The sequence below is a fragment of the Brachyhypopomus gauderio genome, chromosome 2 (genome assembly GCF_052324685.1).
Source record: "Brachyhypopomus gauderio isolate BG-103 chromosome 2, BGAUD_0.2, whole genome shotgun sequence".
In the NCBI taxonomy this organism is placed as follows: Eukaryota; Metazoa; Chordata; class Actinopteri; order Gymnotiformes; family Hypopomidae; genus Brachyhypopomus; species Brachyhypopomus gauderio.
In genome coordinates, this window is record NC_135212.1 from 27,032,732 (window position 1) to 27,053,672 (window position 20,941).

The 20,941-nt window shown below is 45.2% G+C and overlaps 1 protein-coding gene across 5 annotated transcripts in view; it reads left to right on the plus strand.

The window, feature by feature from the left end:
- The window catches only part of ptprq (protein tyrosine phosphatase receptor type Q), a 31,578-nt gene extending 13,098 nt beyond the window's left edge, over positions 1-18,480 (plus strand). For 2 of the 5 annotated variants that reach the window (XM_076992581.1, XM_076992583.1), the window contains 32 exons: positions 86-584; positions 706-867; positions 948-1,127; positions 1,226-1,333; positions 1,540-1,821; positions 2,140-2,421; positions 5,328-5,639; positions 5,742-6,017; positions 6,927-7,078; positions 7,174-7,315; positions 7,403-7,684; positions 7,925-8,245; positions 8,343-8,461; positions 8,579-8,765; positions 11,246-11,487; positions 11,709-11,775; positions 12,986-13,144; positions 13,242-13,443; positions 13,651-13,724; positions 13,842-13,941; positions 14,099-14,227; positions 14,505-14,549; positions 14,986-15,012; positions 15,204-15,285; positions 15,417-15,507; positions 15,593-15,669; positions 15,794-15,928; positions 16,036-16,161; positions 16,279-16,427; positions 17,132-17,267; positions 17,383-17,506; positions 17,645-18,480. In XM_076992581.1, coding sequence (XP_076848696.1) covers positions 86-584; positions 706-867; positions 948-1,127; positions 1,226-1,333; positions 1,540-1,821; positions 2,140-2,421; positions 5,328-5,639; positions 5,742-6,017; positions 6,927-7,078; positions 7,174-7,315; positions 7,403-7,684; positions 7,925-8,245; positions 8,343-8,461; positions 8,579-8,765; positions 11,246-11,487; positions 11,709-11,775; positions 12,986-13,144; positions 13,242-13,443; positions 13,651-13,724; positions 13,842-13,941; positions 14,099-14,227; positions 14,505-14,549; positions 14,986-15,012; positions 15,204-15,285; positions 15,417-15,507; positions 15,593-15,669; positions 15,794-15,928; positions 16,036-16,161; positions 16,279-16,427; positions 17,132-17,267; positions 17,383-17,506; positions 17,645-17,682 — 5,307 coding nt within the window. In that variant the 3' untranslated portion in view covers positions 17,683-18,480. The remainder of the gene's footprint in view (positions 1-85; positions 585-705; positions 868-947; positions 1,128-1,225; positions 1,334-1,539; positions 1,822-2,139; positions 2,422-5,327; positions 5,640-5,741; positions 6,018-6,926; positions 7,079-7,173; positions 7,316-7,402; positions 7,685-7,924; positions 8,246-8,342; positions 8,462-8,578; positions 8,766-11,245; positions 11,488-11,708; positions 11,776-12,985; positions 13,145-13,241; positions 13,444-13,650; positions 13,725-13,841; positions 13,942-14,098; positions 14,228-14,504; positions 14,550-14,985; positions 15,013-15,203; positions 15,286-15,416; positions 15,508-15,592; positions 15,670-15,793; positions 15,929-16,035; positions 16,162-16,278; positions 16,428-17,131; positions 17,268-17,382; positions 17,507-17,644) is intronic. The other 3 variants (XM_076992584.1, XM_076992585.1, XM_076992582.1) reach the window with 3 other exon arrangements.
- Positions 18,481-20,941: the final 2,461 nt, after the last annotated feature.

The window sequence follows — 20,941 nt, forward strand, 5'->3', positions numbered from 1 at the left end:
CAGCAGTGGTATGTGGACTCGTATAATTCACTGGAGTGGATGTATATGTGATTAAAGGACGCTGTGTTGTGATTACATGTCATAGGATGTGAACGAGACTTCTGACGGTGGTGGTATGTTGCCAGGAGATTTCAATAACAACAGCTCCCCAGTGCTGCACCGCAATACCAGGTCGCTTAGCAATATCACCACAGCAACTACACCCTCAGCTTTCGCCTCCGCCAGCTCCCAGCCCACGCAGAGCTCCGCCCACTTCACCAGCAGTGGCAAGCCCGACACTGAGCCTGCACAGCCGAACTACACCCTCTCACATGGCGCAGCAAGAACTGACCTGCCACTAACTCCAACACCACCAGCCACCCCTCCACCTTGGCTTACTGTTACCTTTGCCAGTGGCACTGCTACGCCTTTTGGGGCTAGCACTGAGACTGTGACCCTAAGGAGGGTGACTAACCTTTCACCTGTGACCTCAGGCTCCGACGGACCAACTGTTCTCAGCCCTGCCCAATCACAACCCTCTACCAGGGCAGTGGTCACAAACCTGTCTCAACAGCCCCATGTCACCAAACAAGCACCAAGTCTGGGTAATAACACTTCTGGAACCCCAACCATATTATGTCTTAGAATACAGCATTGCATTACTGCACAATTACTTTTTTTACATGCTGCTCACCGATTGGTTGTGTGTATGTGTGTAATGAACAGCTCTGACCCCTACCATAAGGGTAGTCAGCCTGTCATCTGAAAACATTTCCTATGCGGTGGAGGAACTCCGCCCTTTCACTGAGTACAATTTCAGCGTCTCTGCCTACACCGTCGCTGGACAGGGGCCCGCATCTCTAATCACAGTAAAAACCACAGAGCAAGGTAAACTGGGAGCACCCCACATCGGTATCGCCAGGTAGCGAGTGTCTAACACTAACGTGAATGTCTGCGTGCTTACTTAGTGCCCAGCTCGGTCCGGGATGTGTTCTATCACAACATAAGCTCCACCTCTGTCCAAGTGATCTGGACCAGTCCTCTGAGCCCCAACGGCAAGATCACACACTACACTGTCTACCTACTGAATCTGCGTAGCCAAAAAGCCCAGCAGTACGTCAGCAACACCACCAGCGTTCTGCTCACAGGCAAGTGGAGCCTTTCAGAGCTGCGGGTGGAGCGGGAGCTCTGCTCACGTGGTGTGAATGAACCGTAAGGCATTAAAGCGTTAATAACCCCCCCGCAGGTTTGGAGAAATACACACAATACAAGCTACGTGTGGCCGCCTCCACGGCGGTCGGTGAGAGTCCACTGTCTGACGAGGATGACGTCTTCATACTGACACCTGAAGATGGTAAGAATGCCTCTGTGACTCATTGTCCTGCACATGTACACACACACTTCCTGTCTGTCACATGCTCCTCCTCTCTTTGTCTCAAACACACGCACGCACACACACACACACACACACACACACACACACACACACACACACACACACACACACACACACACACACAAGTGTATTAACGTTATTTTCTCCCACTGCCCCTCCGTCAGAGCCAGACTCTCCTCCAAATGATCTGGTCGTAACCAACACCACGTCTTCCACCGCCACGATCTCCTGGTCCCCTCCTGACAAACCCAACGGCATCATCCGGCTGTACGAGGTTTCCTACAGCAACGGCACCTACTTCCATGCCATCAACAGCACCGTGGCCAGTGTCACCCTGCACAACCTAAAGCCATACACTCTGTACAACGTAACGGTGCGGGCCTACACCCAGCTTGGCCATGGAGACCAGACCTCCAGCACGCTGCAGATGCTGTCTGGAGAAGACGGTGCGTCTCTCAGTGGTTGCAACTGCATGAGGACTTGACTCCTCAGTTAAAAACTGGGTCATGACTTTGGCATCTTTGACTTGAGCAATACGGAGAAAATATCTTGCAATAATATTTGGCCTACTAAATATTATTTTGTCCTAAAAATATAATGAAGAAATTTTAGTGTGAGGTGAGGGCTCGTTTGTAAACTGTGAACTTTTGCAGTATCAATATCACAAGAAGCCAACACATTAACAGTAATTAACTAACAATTAGTATTTAACCAATAACATATGGTTGATTTTGTGTGTGTGTGTGTATGTGTGTGTGTTTCAGTCCCTGGTAGTCCACCATACGGCCTGGCCTATGAGAGTATCAGCCCCAGTGAGGTGAACGTTTCATGGTGGCCCCCTGCTATGCCCAACGGCGTCATCGTGTACTACATTGTGGAGTACAGGAATGCCACACACACGATGAACCTGACCACTCCCACTCCCGCCGTCCTGCTGTCCAACCTGCGCAAGTACGCCCACTACCGTCTCAGCGTGCAGGCAGCCACCGGGGTGGGCATGGGCAACCACACCAGTGACATCCTGAACATCACCACCCTGGAGGACGGTGAGTGTGTGTAGGTGTGCGGAGGCTGTTTGTGAAACTCAGGAATATAATGGTGTTGTCGTCCTGCTTCTTATTACAGCCAAGAGTTGCAGATTTGTCAGGGGGAAACACGGAATGCGTCCACACTGACTCTGATTTCCTCCATAGCTTCATCACAGCGCCTGTACGTGTGTTTGGAGTGTTCTTGAACCCCAACAGGGTCACCTGCTGTCTAAAAGACGGAAAAGCTTCTTCTAAAAGTTTCTTCATGTGTTTGTGTGTCAGGAATGGTGCATATGGACACACCACTCTCACCCACACTTACAGAAACTCACAAGTGCTCTTCAGGATGGGTGGGTTTGTGACCGTTGTGCATGGTAACCAATAAGAACTTTTTTTCCTAAATGACAGTACCAAGCTCCCCCCCACAGTTCTTGCGTGCAAGAAAGTTGTCAGATAACCAAGTAAAATTGTCATGGCAACCCCCTAAGGAGGCTAACTCTGAGATTCTGCACTACCGAGTGAGAGTGTGGTAAGTGTTCTCAACTATTGCTTAAACAAATGAAATATTTATGACAGTTGAACATATGTTAAGTGTGTGTGTGTGTGTGTGCGTGTGTGCATACGTGTTTGTGCACGTGTGTGTGTGTGCACATGTGTGTTGTGTGTTAGGAACTCGAGTTCTGAGTTTGTGCTGAACGTTACTGAAACATCAGTAGTGGTAAGTGTGGATGGGCCAGGCCAGTACAATGTCTCCGTGAGCAGCTGGACTCGCCTTGGTGATGGGGGTGTACAGATCCACATTCACTTCAGCACATCAGAGTCAGGTTAGCACACACACACACACACACACACACACACACACACACACACACACACACACACACACACACACACACACACACACACACACACACACACACACTCCATATGTAACCCTGTACATTTTTCATTAATCTGAAGGATTGTGTGTGTGTGTGTGTGTGTGTGGGTGTGTGTGTGTGTGTGTGTGTGTGTGTGTGTGTGTGTGTGTGTGTGTGTGTGTGTGTGTGTGTGTGTGTGTGAAACTCTCTTTCAGAGCCCTCTGATCCTCCCCAGAACATATTGTACACACTACTCTCCCCCAGTTCAGTGAGGCTTAATTGGAGCCCCCCCACCCAACCCAATGGGATCATACAGTATTACACCATCTACTACAGTGACAATATCACAGTCCTCACCCAGGTGCACACACACTCACACACACACACACACACAGACACACACACACATACACACAGGCAGTCTGCACCCATTTACATGCGTCACGTACAGAATTCAACGTTCTCTGCCTCTATGTCCCTGTGTAGAGGGTGGCAGGCACGGAGGAGGGGGCGGAGCTGACTGGGCTGAGGGCGGGGCAGGAATACTGGGTGTGGCTGAGCTCAAGCACCTCCCTGGGTGATGGGGGTGTGAGCAGTGCGGCCATAAACTTCACCACGCTGGAGGACGGTCAGTCTCCTCACACAGCAGGACGGGACAGCAGCTCTGCATCGCTTCTCCAAACAGTGTTCATATACCTCCCAGAAAATCACACCGAAACATGAGCACACACACACACACACACACACACACACACACACACACACACACACACATACATATATATGCTCAGCAGGTCTGTGAAAGGGGACAGCTCTTTGATGAGCTGCAAACTGTGATTGTCATGTCTTCCATACAATCTCTGCGACTAGGGAGAAAGTCTGTGCGTGTGTGTGTGCATGTGTGTGTGTGTGCGTACGGCTGGTTAGGTGGGTGGAAGGTTTGGGGGAGAGAAAGATTCTTGCCTGTTTATTCTCAGACTCCAGACTGTCCCAGCTTGTATTTTCTTTCACTGGCTTTGCTAAAGTAGAGGACCGAGCTTCACTGTTGGCTGTAATGCTGAGGATTATGCTACGGCAATCAGAACAGGCCACAAAGGGCCTGCAGAGCCGAAGTAAGCACAGGGGTTTACGAAGCAGATTATGACTGGTTTGGTGTGATTTTGGGAAAAACGGTGCAGAGCTGATCCCTGACGGAGAGAAAAGCTTCTCCCCTGGTGTGTGAGGCTGATGAAGTGTTCCACATCATTACAACAATCATCTCTCTCTCAGTCTCTCTCACTCTCTCTCACTCTCTCTCTCTCTCTCTCTCTCTCTCTCTCTGTTTCTCTCTCTTTTATTCACTGATGAAGTGTTCTGGATCATTACAATAATCTCTATTTCACTCTGTCTTTAGCTCTCCCTCCCCCCCTCTCTCTCTCTAATCACTCACTCTGTGATTGGTTGTGATTGTGTTTTAATTCCTGCAGTCTTGATTCCAGTCCTGATCACAGTGGGGTCACTCTCTTTTTTTCTGAACTCCATTAATCAGGCCTTTCCTCTGAGCTCCGCTAATCAGGCCTTTTCCAGAGCAAACTCTTCCATCCTCAGCTCTTTATCCAGGCCGTGCAGACTGATCTTTCCTGTTGTGGAAGCAACGATAACTCTCTCCTCCTTGTGCTTCGTCAGACATGTACAGTGCATGAGAGTGCTGTTTGTCATTGTGTTGTGTAGTTAATGAAAGATTTTTTGCAAGTTGATGAAAATATGTTTTTATCCCTTAATTGATTCTGTTCAATTGCCTGTTCCTGATTTGAACTTTTGTCTTTGTGTATGTTTAAATTTTTGTCTGCACTTGCCTGAACATGTTTGTTTTATGTGAATGGAAATTTAATATTTACACTCACACTTCAGAAGAGGGTACACGGTACGGTGTGTTGGGCAGTTTTCTAATTACACAGAGTTAAACGTGAGTGGCGTGCCAGCTCCTGTTCTGAGATGGCTTACGCCTCCCCTGTTCTGAAGTGTGACTGGCAGTGCCTCGTACCCCAGTGTGTTGATTGAGGGCGTCTCCTCTCCCCACTGCAGTGCCCAGCGGCCCCGTCCACAACCTGTCAGCCCAGCTCTACGGCTCCACGGCTGTAGTGATTAGCTGGGACGCCCCTCTGGAGCCCAATGGCAGAGTCTTTTACCAGCTGAGCTTGCAGGAGGCGGGCATTACTCACCCGTCCATCAACCGCACAGACAACCTCACTGTTACCAGTACGACCACTGACACAGTGATCCTCTTCACCAAGCTCAGGAAGTATTTCCCATATGTCCTCCGTGTTACTCCGGCAACAAATGCAGGCTCCGCCCTAAACCACACCTCTGTGCTGAATCTAAGAACAGATGATGACAGTAAGCACCTAAAGTAATTTCTATGTAACTCACACACACACATATCTTCGGACGCACCTTGCCCGTTGTAATTAAAAAAGTAATTAGCCCCTTTCTCCATAGTCCCCAGTTCCTCTCCACTGCTGTCGATGATCAGGAACCTGTCAGCCACCTCCGTGCTGGTGTCGTGGTACGCCCCGGTTGAGCCCAACGGGGAGATAACCGACTACACTGTGGTCCTCCACGGTCCTGGAGGCTCCAACAGTACTTCCACACCCGACACCAACCTCACGCTCACACACCTCATGCCATACACACCCTACAACGTCTCCATCTCTGCGGTGAACCGCAGGGGCATGGGTCCACCGCTCACGCTGACCCTGCACACTGATGAAGCAGGTAACACAGACCACATGCAGCTCAGTTTGAACTCATTAGCAGAGAATTGTCTCCGTTATGTCTCAGGGTAGTCTTACTTTATGATCATCATTGTCTCCATTATGTCTCAGGGTAGTCTTACTCTATGAACATCATTGTCTCCGTTATGTCTCAGGGTAGTCTTACTCTATGATCATCATTGTCTCCGTTATGTCTCAGGGTAGTCTTACTCTATGAACATCATTGTCTCCGTTATGTCTCAGGGTAGTCTTACTCTATGATCATCATTGTCTCCGTTATGTCTCAGGGTAGTCTTACTCTATGAACATCATTGTCTCCGTTATGTCTCAGGGTAGTCTTACTCTATGATCATCATTGTCTCCGTTATGTCTCAGGGTAGTCTTACTCTATGATCATCATTGTCTCCGTTATGTCTCAGGGTAGTCTTACTCTATGATCATCATTGTCTCCGTTATGTCTCAGGGTAGTCTTACTCTATGAACATCATTGTCTCCGTTATGTCTCAGGGTAGTCTTACTCTATGATCATCATTGTCTCCGTTATGTCTCAGGGTAGTCTTACTCTATGAACATCATTGTCTCCGTTATGTCTCAGGGTAGTCTTACTCTATGATCATCATTGTCTTCGTTATGTCTCAGGGTAGTCTTACTCTATGATCATCATTGTCTCTGTTATGTCTCAGGGTAGTCTTACTCTATGATCATCATCGCAATTCAAAATTAACCATGAAAAAGGAGTTCCTGTGGGTGACTGAAGGATGTAAAAATGATGTCATGTTTGACTCTGTGTGTGTGTGTGTGTGTGTGTGTGTGTGTGTGTGTGTGTGTGTGTGTGTGTGTGTGTCTGTGTGTGTGTGTGTGTGTGTGTGTGTGTGTGTGTGTGCGTGTGTGTGTGCGTGTGTGAGTTTAGGTCCAATGTCTCCACCACGGAATCTGAGCATCTTCAACCACTCGTCTGCATCAGTGTGGCTCCAGTGGGAGCCCAGCCTAGAGCCCAATGGTCTGGTCCAGCATTACGGCTTCAGAATAGTGGAACTGAACACAACCACTGTTACAAATCAGGTGATTAGACATCAGGTGTGGACAGGTGTATGTGTGTGTGTCTTATATGCGTTTAACAATACAGCATTCATGTCTGATCTCTGTGTATGCTGCAGAACTCCTCGGACGCATCCACTCAAGCAGAGCTAAGTGGCTTTCGACCTCATAGCTCGTATGAGATAAGTGTGTGTTCTTACACTAGAGTAGGCAACGGAGACCAGTACAGTCTTCCTGTCACTTTCACTACTAATGAGTCAGGTAAAATTCACACACTAGACGCACAAACACACAAGAAGATGTTTCAAAAATATGTGAATGCATGGCTAATGCATGTGTGTTTTTCAGTGTCTGAGGCAGTTGGGAATCTCACCTGCTCAGGCCTGGATTGGAATTCGGTGTCTATGGAATGGATGCCTCCAGCCCATCCGAACGGCGAGATCTTATTCTATCTCGTACGCTCAGCAGATCGGGAAGAGGAGACTCATCCTCTAACACTGGAGCACTCATTAAAGTACACGTTCAGCGGCCTGCAGCCCAACACGTCCTACACCCTCTCTGTGGCTCCCGTGAACTCGGCAGGGCCCGGGGACCAGACCAACTGCACCGCCCAGACGCTCCCAGAATCAGGTACCCCACCCAGGACATCTCTGGGTACTACGGCAGCCTATTTGGTTCATTTTCTTTGTTTCTTTGTTATTGCCAGTGTTCCTTTTTGGTCTCCATTACTTTCCCTTTGTATATTTATTATTTGCTTTATACACGACTGACTCAGTTTCTCTGTCTTTTTCTCCCTCCTCCCCTCTACATGTCTGTCTGCCTCTTTTCCTTTCTCTCTCTCCCCGTCTGTCTCATTCACGGCTGTGCTAGTTCCCGGCCCTCCTCAGTCCCCAGCCGTAGGGGACATTAGCTCTGATGCTGTGATTCTCAGCTGGCTCCACCCAGCCAGAGTTCCTGGCCTCTTACAGGGTTACAGGGTGGAGAGGCAACTGCTACGGAGGAGCTGTGAGCAAGTGGAGGCCTGTGTGGAGCACCGGGTGGTGCTGTACGTGAACAGCACCGGGGTCAGCGAGAGAGTCACACTGGCCCCTCTGCTTAAGTACAGACGCTACCGCCTCCGAGTGGTGGCATTGACCCGGGCTGGGATGGGGGAGCCTACAGAATGGATCTACATACGCACACTGCCAGGCAGTACGTCTGCCCGCGATTCCTCACTGTGAGGCCAAACAGATGCTAACACATGCTTATAATGCTTTTAATGCTTTTAATGCCTGACATTGTTTCTCAGATCCTGATTCCCCCCCACGTAACATCTCAGTGGTCCCTTCCTCTTCCGGGATGAAAATACAGTGGAACGAACCAGACATAATTTCAGGGCCAACCTCCTATCTTGTTGAGATTGTCACTGTATGTGAAGTTTAAAAAGGCATGAATTAGGCCAATACAAATTGATTAGCTATAGAAGAAACTTGGTTTCACTTTCATTTCAATACAGGTTTGTCTCTTCTGTTCTGTTTCTTCCAGTTGGATGCTCCTTATACCAATATAAGTAAAGTGAGGCAGTCAGGTGAAATAAAGACAGTGGATGTTGGGAATTTGACTGCATTCACCCAGTACTCCGTGACCGTCATCGCCTTTACTGGAGATGTGGCTTTTGCCCACCGGGATGGCATGGCGTCTGAGCCTGTCCTGGTCAGGACCCTGGAGGAAGGTGAGGGACAGCGTGCTATCACTTTGCATGTTACATCACATGACACATTAATCTCAAAGTACATCACAGAGCCCTTAAAATGGGCTTGATTTCCATTAGATAAGCTGCCACGACATAAAGATGATATTCAAGAATATAACTCTTTTGAGAGAATATAAAACAGTATAAAATATTATAGGATATCTCACTCATGTGTTAAACATTTGCTAGTGAAATGTAGACAGTAAATATGCAGGGGATGGTGGACTGGGAAACTCGTTGATAGATGTTCGGTGAACAGACTGCTTGGGTGGACCAGGGCAGAGGAGATGATCCACATACAGAGAGTGTATCCCATGGGCCTGCTGCTACTGGTTCTGAAGGAATGTTCTCCATGGAGATGTGTTTTTGGCATGGGCAGTTTACTGGGTGGGAGAAGTGCTGTGGTCTAGAGAGGTGTTTAACACTGGAGTAAAGTGTTTCCTGGAGTAAACACTGGAGTAAAGTGTTTCCCAACTTAAGGTGATGTTATTTTGACTACTCGTGTCTGATGACATGATTAGTTTTAACATAGCGTGTAAGGCACATCCATCCTGTGATTTGTCTTATGAGGGTCAATCATCTGCAAACATAAAAATATCTATGCATATATACAAGTAGAACAAATGCAGTGATAATACACTGCAGCATGAGAGAATAGATTTAACATGACTAGGAGTGTTGAAGTATGTGCAACTTGCTATATAAGCTACATGTATGAGATGCATAAATGACAATATGAATAGAGTATCAATACTTGTGTGTACAGTACAGTGCAGTGAGTGCAATGATGTGTTAAAGTGATACTTTTAATGAGTGGTTAATGCAAATTACCTCATGAATATTTAAACGTGTTGTCACGTTCATTATTGTTTGAGATGATGGCAACGCTGGCAGAGTGAAAAATAATAAAAGGAATTTTGCAAAATGAGGAAGTTATCGTGACGGAAATATAGGACGAGGATAATAGTAAAGTTATTGAGGGCTGGCATGTAGCTACAGCCGTCAGTATAGTTAGTTCCACAAGACACTGTTGCTGAGATGGAAAAGGGGGTCAGATTTTAAAGCTTTAAATGTGCAAAGCAAAGAAGTGGCCAGAGCGTAAGAGTGACCAGCGGCGGACAGTATACCTTCTCACAGAGTGAGGATTCTTCTCATCTGGTGTGAATGGATGAAGCGCTGGTTCAGGCTCATGGGGTTGTGGGTCAAAGGTGAGCAGCGGCACTGTGTGCACAGCTCACAACCCAGCAGACCTTTCTGCCTGCCTGATGCAAGACAGACCATGTCACTACATGGTGTACTCCACAAGGCAGAGATTCAGAGCAAGTGTATCACTGTAGCCCCTCTCCTCCGCGCCATGTGAGTTATGGAATGGGTTAAGGAGCCAGGGCTTAAGGTCAAATGTTATAAAGTGAGGAATATTTGAAAATTACCTAAGTTTTAACTTGCCAATCATTGTGTACAGCTCCAGATTAGAGTTTCTTTTCTACGCAGCCGTGTTTTAGATAGATCTTGTGTTAAGCCACGTCATTGTGGTTAGAGTCATTGTGGTTAGAGTCTTTGTGGTATCACTCATGTTTGCTGTTAGCCTCTTTCTTAGCTGAGTAAGGGAATCTGTTGTATCAACTTGTCAGTTTAATTATGCCAACAATGTACCTGACATAATGGTGCTTGAGTAAGGCTGGGGTTCTTATTAGCTCATCCCCTCTATAAGCAACCAGCTGCCAGGAACCTAAAAGTTGTTAAGACCAGCAGTACCCAGCAGTACCCAGGCAGTTCCCAGTGTTGCAAAATTGTTCTCCCTAAACCTGATGCATAGATATTTTAGTTCATTATCCAGTTATCGTGAGAATATCTTCTCCTAAATATCATCTCCTAAAGCATTTGTATTCGATTGCCATGGTCTTCTATTAATGCCAAGAAGGCCATTGTGCTATAGACAAAGAAGCATCAATTCTAGGCTTTTATAGATCTGTGAGTGTGCAGTTGTCTCACTGCTGTCTGCAACCTGTAACCTGCAATTATTCGCACCTATTATCAACCCATAACGAGTCAGTCAGACAGGGATTAACATGTTGAAGACTGTGAGTAGTTATCTGGTGCAAATATGGATATATACAAACAGGCTGATTAACTGGGATACACAAATAAACCAAAAAATACACCAGACAAAACACTGATTAGGCACTAGTGCTTTTCACACATAACTAGTCTATATGCATTATTTATGAATATGCATAACTTAATATGAGTGCTGCATGTAAGGAAAACAAGAAGGACCCATATTTATAGTGTTCACTGCACTGTGGGCTTAGAGGTAGTTGATACGAGGGCCATACTTCAGATAGTTCATCAGTGATGTGCATCTACTACATGTGTCCTTGTTAGTCAATATTGATGCTATATGGTTTAATAATCTAACTGCTGTGGTAATTAACCCCTATTTTGTTATTCATTGTCAGAGCCAAGAGGTCCACCCAGAAACCTGACCGTTTCTCTGATCCCAGAGAACGTGACACATGTGTATGTAACGTTCTTTCCGCCGGATGAACCCAATGGAAACATCAGTAGATACCTTGCTTTGGTTTACCGTAACGGACAGTTTGACTTCAAAATAGACATCCTGCCCATAATCAGCATAAAAAACAACACCATTATGGCTGTTATAGATGGTCTCAAGGGTGGCTACAATTACAGCATAAGGGTAAAGAAACTTACACATTTACAAACTTGCATAATTACAATTAAGAGATAAATTACCTGGTGAAACCCACTGAGAGATAGATCACATTTTTATTATGATCCTGTTTTGTGTCAATAAAGCAAACAGTGCAGAAATAAACTAAATTCTAGCAATGCTGCTGATGTATGAAGCGCAGACAAAAGAGTGTGTCCTTGTTTGTTTTCTTTCTGTCTAACTCACAGATATCTGCAGTGAATGGAGCAGGTGCAGGACCCATCTCCGAGATTAGAGTCACCACGGCGATAACAGGTACTGAAAATTCTGCTTCTCTGTCACACCTTTTTGATTGGCATGCCCTTACACAACTCACCTTAACGCACGGTGCCATAAACATTCTAAAGTTGCATTATTTCCAAAGAAGTTTCTAAAGGTGTATATCACTCTAGAACACACACAAAGCAAAACGTCTTCAGCACAGTGTCAGGAGAGAAGATGACAGAAATTTATGCAGGAGACTCGTAACCTAGACACAGGAGCCATACAACATTTGTGATTTGACAGAGGCCATGACATGTCATGTCATGTATGATACTGCTCCCTGGATTGGACAGTCCGATTTCATTTTGGCTGAGAGGTCTTGTGATATGATGGAGGTGACAGATCCCTGGCATCTATGCCTGTGTAAAGCACTTTGAATTGCCACTGTGTGTGAAAAGTCCTATGCAAAACTGGCCTTGCCTAGTTTCCCAGCCTTGAAATCTGTATATATCTTTGTTTTATTGTCCTTGTGTGTCACTGTTCTTACCACCTTGTCCACTAGTAAACACTATCAGATCTTTGCATCCTGCTCCTTGCGTCTGATGCCTTCTCAGAAATCTATATGGCTTTTTTATTGTTCGATTGTGTTGTCTAATTGGGATTGTAGAGGCTGGCATGAGTAATACTCATACTAATACTTATTTCTTGAACATCTGTTTGTGAACATTTCTGAACTTCTGGATGAATTCTTGGTATTCATCAGGTCTAGGGCAGCATGTTAAGCAAACAGCATTTGAACATTATTGCATGGTCTTTACTGTTGTGATCATTGTAATCATTTGGAAAGCTGAGCTTTTGTAGGGAACTATAATGCATTTTAGTTTAAAACAATCTTGCTTATTTATCTACTTAATATACTGTATTATTGTGCTTCAATCAAGCTCTTGGTACAGCAGGCGTCTGAATACTAAATATGGCAACTCCTGACACTAACCAGCAGGCATCTGACTGGTATTTTCAGCCAAAGGCCAGACGTGGTGTACTCGGACAGTCAGGAATGTCACCATGTGACTAATCCTGGCATGAATGGAACCTTTAGTGTCTTTGGTGCTGTTTCTTTGAAGACCTTTATGCTTGAAGCTGTTATTTTTGTTTCCATTTCCATTAAAGCCATGGTGGGCCGGCTCCTGCCATGTTCAGCGTGCTTCCACAGACAGACTGTGAATTCCCAACATCACCTTTGTGTTCTGTTTCTGGGCAGCCCCACCTAAGCCTTCCCAGAAGCCACTGGTAGCTCTGGACAATGGAGGTCATATCATTGTAACATCCAAAACCATCACTATCAAGAAGCCTGTGTGTTTCTTCTCTGACGACAATGGTCGTATTCAGAGAATTCAGGTCATCGTCTCTGAACCTGCAGGTAACTTTATCTTGTTTAGGTTTTATCTTGCAGAATAGCTTTTGTGTTTAATTATTTCTGAGATTTTAAATAACCAGTTCTTTCTGATTATTTTCAGTGATGAACTACAGTAATGTGTCTACCTGGAGGAGTGTGTTCTTCAACTCATCTGGCCCCTACTTCACTGACAACGGCTTCACAAACCTGTCATGCAATGAGACTCCACCCACCACATATGTGATTGGGGCAGATGAAGCCTGTCCCTCCCAACCTGTACACACTCTCTGCAATGGGCCCCTCAAACCCAAAACCTACTATGTGTAAGACATACTCATATATACTCACACAGTCAGAGAGAGCAGTTTATAATAAATTATATACTACCATTAACACCATTCAAAGAATAATGTTTACAGCATGACATGTACAGTAACTGCCATGCACACCCACCCTATAAGACTTTAAGCAGTACTGCAGCTGAAATTACATTTCTCTGCGGTAATTAAACATTTTGCTGTTTTTGTTAGATTCAAGTTTCGGGCAACAAATTTTATTGGCCAGCAGACAGATTCCGCCTACTCAGAAAGGGTTCGAACAGCAGGTAAAGTTGGAGGAGCTCCAGTAGAGAACGGAATGAAAAGAAGGTGAAGTGTCTTCATCATCGACCCATCTCACACTCTTCACCATGTCGCTGTCTCTGTCTATCTGTGGCTCCCAGATGATCGTTTTCTGACTCGAGATGAGCTGATCATCCTGGCTGTGGTGCTGTCTTTCAGCCTGGCTCTATTGCTAATCCTAATTATATACGCGTCTGTAAGGTAAGACATCATAGCAGAACTCATTTATTTGTCTTTCTTTTAACAATTAGAAGAAATAAATAGAAATATCAATTTAAAACAATAAATACATTAAAAAAATTATATTTGCCAAAAACTCTTGTGAAAGGTAGAACCTTGTTTGGTTTAATTGGTCCAGGGTCCATAGGAGGCAGAAGGAGGCCAATACTTATTCTCCGAGGCAGGTGGAGATTACGGACACAAAGCTGAAGCCAGACCAGCTGATTGCAGTGGCTGAAATGGAACTTAAAGAGGAGAAGATCAAGCGGTGAGGCTGGTAAACCTGTTCCAGACACCCGGTGACACCAGCCTTGGACCTGCACCTTTTAGGGGCCCTGCAAAGGTTGCTTGTTGGTAAAAGTACAAACGTATTAGGAGGAACTAACAAGGAAACCTGCTTTTCTGGGGAGAAGACCTGGGGTATCAGTGTTGACCTTTTGATGTGACATCAATCTGGTTCATGATCCTCAGTTCAATATGTTTATACACACACACACAAAATCTCCTGCCTCTCTCACTCATCACTCAATCATGTTTGTTTTTAGGTACTCTTCTTTTTTCTTTAAGAGGAAGGAGATATTTGTCATCCAGTAAGTGTGTGAAATGATGCAGCCCCATTTGTGCTCTGTCAGCATGACTCCATTTGCATGTTCTGGGTCCTGCATCTCCCGTGTCCTGTCTCATTACATTTTCCTAACTCTGACAGCATTTCTTGGTTGGGTTTCACTGGGATTTCAATGCTTATTTGCCTAAAAAATGCAAAAGGTTCGTTGTGTGTTTCCCTTCAACCTTCATGGCGAAGGCTTTACATTGTAGCATCTGTAGGATTTGTGTGATAGTTAGACTAAGCAGTGCATGTAAATTGTGTCCTATGGTGTAGAGCAGGCTATTAACCTTAGAACTGTGCTAGTAGCCTTAGAACTGTGGTAGTAGTCTTAGAACTGTGCTCTAAGTAGAAAACATAAAGAACCTCACTTTTTACATTTTTATGACAGTTTCGTTTGGTCTCTTTTATTAATATTTCAGGCTGCTCAGTTATAGGAAATCTCTCAAGTAAGTGATATATAGATCAACATATTCTTCCCTTGGTTTCAATGCAACATACTTGCTTTGGTGGAAGGTGTCTTTATTTGGTTTTGCTTACAATAATGACAATGAAGGTGTAATAATGGATACTATTATTATTACATAATATTATTAACCTTGTTTGGTTGTGTTTGCCTCTCCTATTCACCCAAATGCAGGCCCATCAGTAAGAAGGCTTTTCTCCAGCATGTGGAGGACCTTTGTGCCAACGACAACGCCAAGTTTCAGGAGGAATTTGCTGTAATGTCCAACAAGTGTTTTGTGTGTGTGTGTGTGTGTGTGTGTGTGTGTGTGTGTGTGTGTGTGTGTGTGTGTGAGGTGCCGTGACTGTGCTGTGTTCTTGTGACGTAACTGCTGAGTCTGTTTTGTAGGAGCTGCCGAAACTACTGCACGATCTGGCTACATCAGACGCCGACCTGCCGTGGAACCGCTCCAAAAACCGCTTCACAAACATCAAACCCTGTAGGACACGCACACACAATGTCTGTTCCATTCTTGGCAGTCATTTTGTTCTCATCGGTCTACATCCACCCATTGATTTTTCTAGATAACAACAACCGGGTGAAGCTGCTGTCTGAACCGGGCATCCCGGGCTCCGACTACATCAACGCTAGTTTTGTCTCTGTAAGACACACAAACCTTTGCACACTTATCACTGCTTACACGGAAGTGGTGATGCGTCTGTGGTTTCTTCCTGCGTGAGCAGCATGTTCTGTTCTCTAGTGTCATCTCTCCTCCTCCTGTGCAGGGCTACCTGTGCCCTAACGAGTTTATAGCAACTCAGGGCCCTCTGCCTGGCACCGTGGCTGATTTCTGGAGGATGATTTGGGAGACCAGAAGCAAAACGGTTGCCATGCTTACGCAGTGCTTCGAGAAAGGCCGGGTAGGCATGCATGCCCCGCCGCTACGGAGCCCGGCCCGGCTAGCACCAGAACCTCCTGGTTCGTGTCTTTGAGGGGGGACTGATGGGACCTGTGGCCCTTGTTGCAGATTCGGTGTCATCAGTACTGGCCAGAGGACAACAAACCGGTCACTGTGTTCGGCGACATCATCATCACAAAGCTGACGGAGGACGTCCATCCTGATTGGACGGTCAGAGCTATCCGAGTGGAGCGGGTAAACCAGCGCACAGGAGCCCTCCGCCCCCAACCGCAGACTCTCCTGAGATGAATCCTGGACGCATGTCCACGCTCACTTACCCCCTGTCCTCTTTCTGTGCATGTCTGCTTCCAGCATGGAGACTACATGGTGGTGCATCACTTCAACTACACCTCCTGGCCAGAGCATGGCGTCCCAGAGTCCAGCTCCACCCTCATCCAGTTTGTCAAAGCTCTCAGGTCGAACAGAGGTCACGACAACACCACCATCGTGGTTCACTGCAGGTCAGACAGGTCACTGCCAGAGAAAGATGCCTTGTCTTTACATTCAGTGTAATGTTATTGCATGTGGGGCAAGGTGTGTGGTTATGGAAGGAAGTTAGAGCTATCCCTAGGTTGGTGATGATTGATGGGTTTCTTGAGTATTTTGCAATATGTTCGTCACATTGGCAATCAGCACCACTTCTCCTGTGAAACATGCTGGCATGGACACGTATGGCAGATATCTGAAACAGCTCAAAAAGCTGTTCAGAAGCATCTTAACTGTTCCCATCTAACCAAAGACCTCAAAGCTCAGTGAATGAGTTTGCAGCAGCATTGCAACCTGACGCGTTATCAGAGGAGTGAGATAGCAGCCCTGCAAGTGTGCGCCTGTCCTACTGAGAACGTCTGGGAGAACAGCAGCTGAGAGGCGTGGCAGAGCCTCATAAGGCAGGATCGCTATGCCTCGTGGGCCATCCAGTCATCCACTGCAATGGCTCTCCAACCAATTTGATAGTTTAGTTTTTTATTTTATGTGGCAATTGGTACAATTCCTTGTAGTTGCCTGCAAGATTCCTGCATGCTCACTGCACTTCAAATGCCCCGAACAAAAATGGAGCTTTTTAACTTTAAACTTATTGTATGTCAATGCAGTGTGTTGGAGCACTGAACCGAACAGCTAAAATGTCTTGTGGACTTCACTGTGTGTGTTTGATGCGTGTGCACAGTGCTGGTGTTGGCAGGACTGGAGTGTTTATAGCTCTGGACCACCTGATCCAACATGTGCGGGACCACGACTTTGTGGATGTATATGGCTTGGTGGCTGAAATGCGCACAGAAAGGATGTGTATGGTGCAGAACCTGGTAAAAACACATACACACACACACACACACACACACACTGCACCAGGGCCAGGACTTCATACAGAGCCCAAACCGACTCTTAATGCTTATGTGAGTCTCCTTCTCTGTCTCTCAGGCACAGTACATGTTTCTGTATCAGAGCACTCTGGATCTGCTAACCAGTAAAGGTCACAGTCAGTCTGTCTGGTTTGTCAACTACTCTGCTCTGGAGAAGATGGACTCGTTGGATGCTATGGAGGGTAAAATACTGTCAGAGAAATAGAAAGGGAAGAGGAAAGAAACAGGAGAGATATATTTCTTGTGTGGGTGAATGCATGCTAAGCTGTCATTTACTGAGGTAAGTATAGCTAAGGATGTGTTTCTGGCTTGATTCCTAGGTGATGTTGAGTTGGAATGGGAAGAAACAACAATGTGATACTTGACATTGGTATTTATGGACTTTGTCTGTGACGGCACTCCAGACACAGAGCGAAAGGGGCGGATCCTGAATGTAGTCCTGTGGGACGCCGCGGCCAAACAGAGTAACCGCAGGGACATCCTGTAACTAGCAGTACACACACACATACACACACCCGCACACACGCACACGCAAACACACACGCACACACATATATAAACTGTATGTACTGTGTGTCTGTTCATGTAGTATAACCATTTTGTATTCTAACCCAAACCTCCACATGGCACTTGGCCTGAACAAGTGTGTACTGCAGAACTCAGACGGGTGCATGTCAGCAGGAAATAATGGCACGTTACAACCCCAGTATTTAATTCAAAGGGCAGTGTGACATTTTCACTCTGTTCCTCAGGCCTCCACTCCATGTGATGTATGTCTTCATCCAGAGTCTTCTAAATGCTTCACAACACCCAGTTCAGATGGCCCATGTTAAAATTGTCTGTACTCTGAGCCACAGGCAGCTTTATCTCTGCCTGACTTTAATCCTCACATAAAACAGCGTGCTGCAAACTGCTCCATGATTCACTCATTCAGTTCATTCACTCATTCATTCAATTCATTCACTCACTCATTCAGTTCATTCAATACATCACACACATCAGATAAGAAAGAATATCAGTCTTGTATTTTTATTTTTTCTCTTAATTATTAAGTTTTTACTTTAAATTATTAAGCCAAATGAGTGTTTGTCAGGACATAGTAATATACATGATTATTTGAATGTATATATTCAGATGAAGAATTATGTGTTTGAAAATAAAGTCAATTTTTCTTCTGAAATTTGCAGTGGGTGACAGAATAACAAAATTTTTATGCTTTTTTGCAAATGCTTTTTATGTTTTATGCTTTTAATTTTATCTCAGTGTTAGCAAAAAATCTACTACACTATATATGTAGACTTGACAATCTTATATATTAAGATTATATATATATATATGTTTCTTTATTATATTTATTTGCAAAGAAAGACTGAAAAACAAGATGTTTCTGACAGAGGTCCTTTGCCTGCTTGGCTAATAGAGGATGTCTGTCTGAAATGTTCTGTTTTTCCTGTAACCCTTATGTACTATGCTGCTACCACAGCTCAGCATAATCTACTCTCTTTTGATGCTGTTGGAGAGCGACTATTTCTGACCCTAACCTCCTATATGTTCACTATATTGCCAAAAGTATTCATTTCCCATCCAAATGATCGAAATCAGGTGTTCCAATCTCTTCCATGACCACAGGTGTATAAAATTAAGCACCTAGGCATGCAGACTGTTTTTACAAACATTTGTGAAAGAATGGGTTGCTCTCAAGAGCTCAGTGAATTCCAGCATGGAACTGTGATAGGATGCCACCTTTGCAACAAATCCAGTCGTGAAATTTCCTTGCTCCTAAATATTCCACAGTCAACTTTCAGCTGTATTATAAGAAAATAGAAGTGTTTAGGAATGACAGCATCTCATCCACAAAGTGGTAGGCCACATAAACTGATTGAGCAGGGTCAGCAAATGCTGAAGCGCATAGTGCGAAGAGGTCGCCAACTTTCTGCAGTCAATCACTACAGACATCCAAACTTCATGTGGCCTTCAGATTAGCTCAAGAACAGTGCGCAGAGAGCTTCATGGAATGGGTTTCCATGGTTCGAGGAGCTGCATCCAAGCCATAAATCACCAAGTGCAATGCAAAGCGTCGGATGCAATGGTGTAAAGCACGCTGGCACTGGACTCTAGAGTAGTGGAGGCGCGTTCTCTGGAGTGACGAATCACACTTCATCATCTGGCAATCTGATGGACGAGTCTGGGTTTGGCGGTTGCCAGGAGAACGATACTTGTCTGACTGCATTGTGCCAAGTGTAAAGTTTGGTGGAGGGGGGATTATGGTGTGGGGTTGTTTTTCAGGAGCTGGGCTTGGCCCCTTAGTTCCAGTGAAACTGTACATTTTGGACAATTCCATGCTACCAACTTTGTGGGAACAGTTTGGAGCTGGCCCCTTCCTCTTCCAACATGACTGTGCACCAGTGCACAATGCAAGGTCAATAAAGACATGGATGACAGTCTGGTGTGGATGGCCTGAGTCCTGACCTCAACTTGATAGAACATCTTTGGGATGAATTAGAGCGGCCTGAGAGCCAGGCTTTCTCATCCAAAATCAATATGTGACCACACAAATGCGCTTCTGAAAGAATGGCCTCCCAAATACACTCCTAAACTTTGTGGACAGCCTTCCCAGAAGAGCCGAAGCTGTTCTAGCTGCCAAGGGTGACCCAATGTCATATTGAACCCTATGGATATGTGAGGCAATGAAGGTGAACAAATACTTTTGGCAATATTGTTTGTGTGTGTGTGTGTGTGTGTGTGTGTGTGTGTGTGTGTGTGTGTGTGTGTGTGTGTGTGTGTGTGTGTGTGTGTGTGTGTGATCACCATCGTCAAGTCTAGTGGGGGACAAGACTCTTCTCTATCCTGGCTCCCAGATAGTGGATTGAAATTCCAAAGGCTGTACAAACAGCAGAGTCCTTCACTGTCTTCAAACGCAGACTGAAGTCTTTTTTGTGCAGTTTTTAAATCACCATTAATCCTGCACTACATATCTTATTATCTTCTAACTTCCTGAGTTGCAGGACTATTTCTTCTTTCTTCTTCCAGTGTATCAGAGCTTAGTGATATTTGGTATTGCATTTATGGTATACTCATTTTGTACATTTTACTAGGTATCAGAATTGTCTCCTGTATGAAGCAGGATCTTAGATCAGTGGTGTCTTGGACTAACCTACTGTACTGGCTAGGATGTATTCTATTATACTTGGTCCCCAAGTCTCCTCACTTTGTATCAACTGCTAATGCAAGCAGATATGTAATTAATATAGTGTCTGTGAGTATTGAAAAAGTATTACTAAGTATAAAAATTTCTTGTAATTGGAAATGCGTCTAAAGCCAGCATGTAGTGTATGATTAGCACAATTAATCACCTATGCTGTGTGGATTCCCTTGAATGACCAAAATCTTGCAGATTACTATTCAGGTCCATTTGTTTTAGTTCATCCACCATGTGAAAGAAAGCGCTGATGTCAGAGCTGTGTCTGTTTATTCTCTGAAGTAGGTGGTGTAGCCTGGCATAGACATGGCATTATGTGTCAGAAATCCACTTCCTGCCTGTGAGAAACCCATAAAATGCTTCAAATCCCTTTTCATGATGTCACTACCCAATAAAGCCCAAAGGCAGAATTTGATGT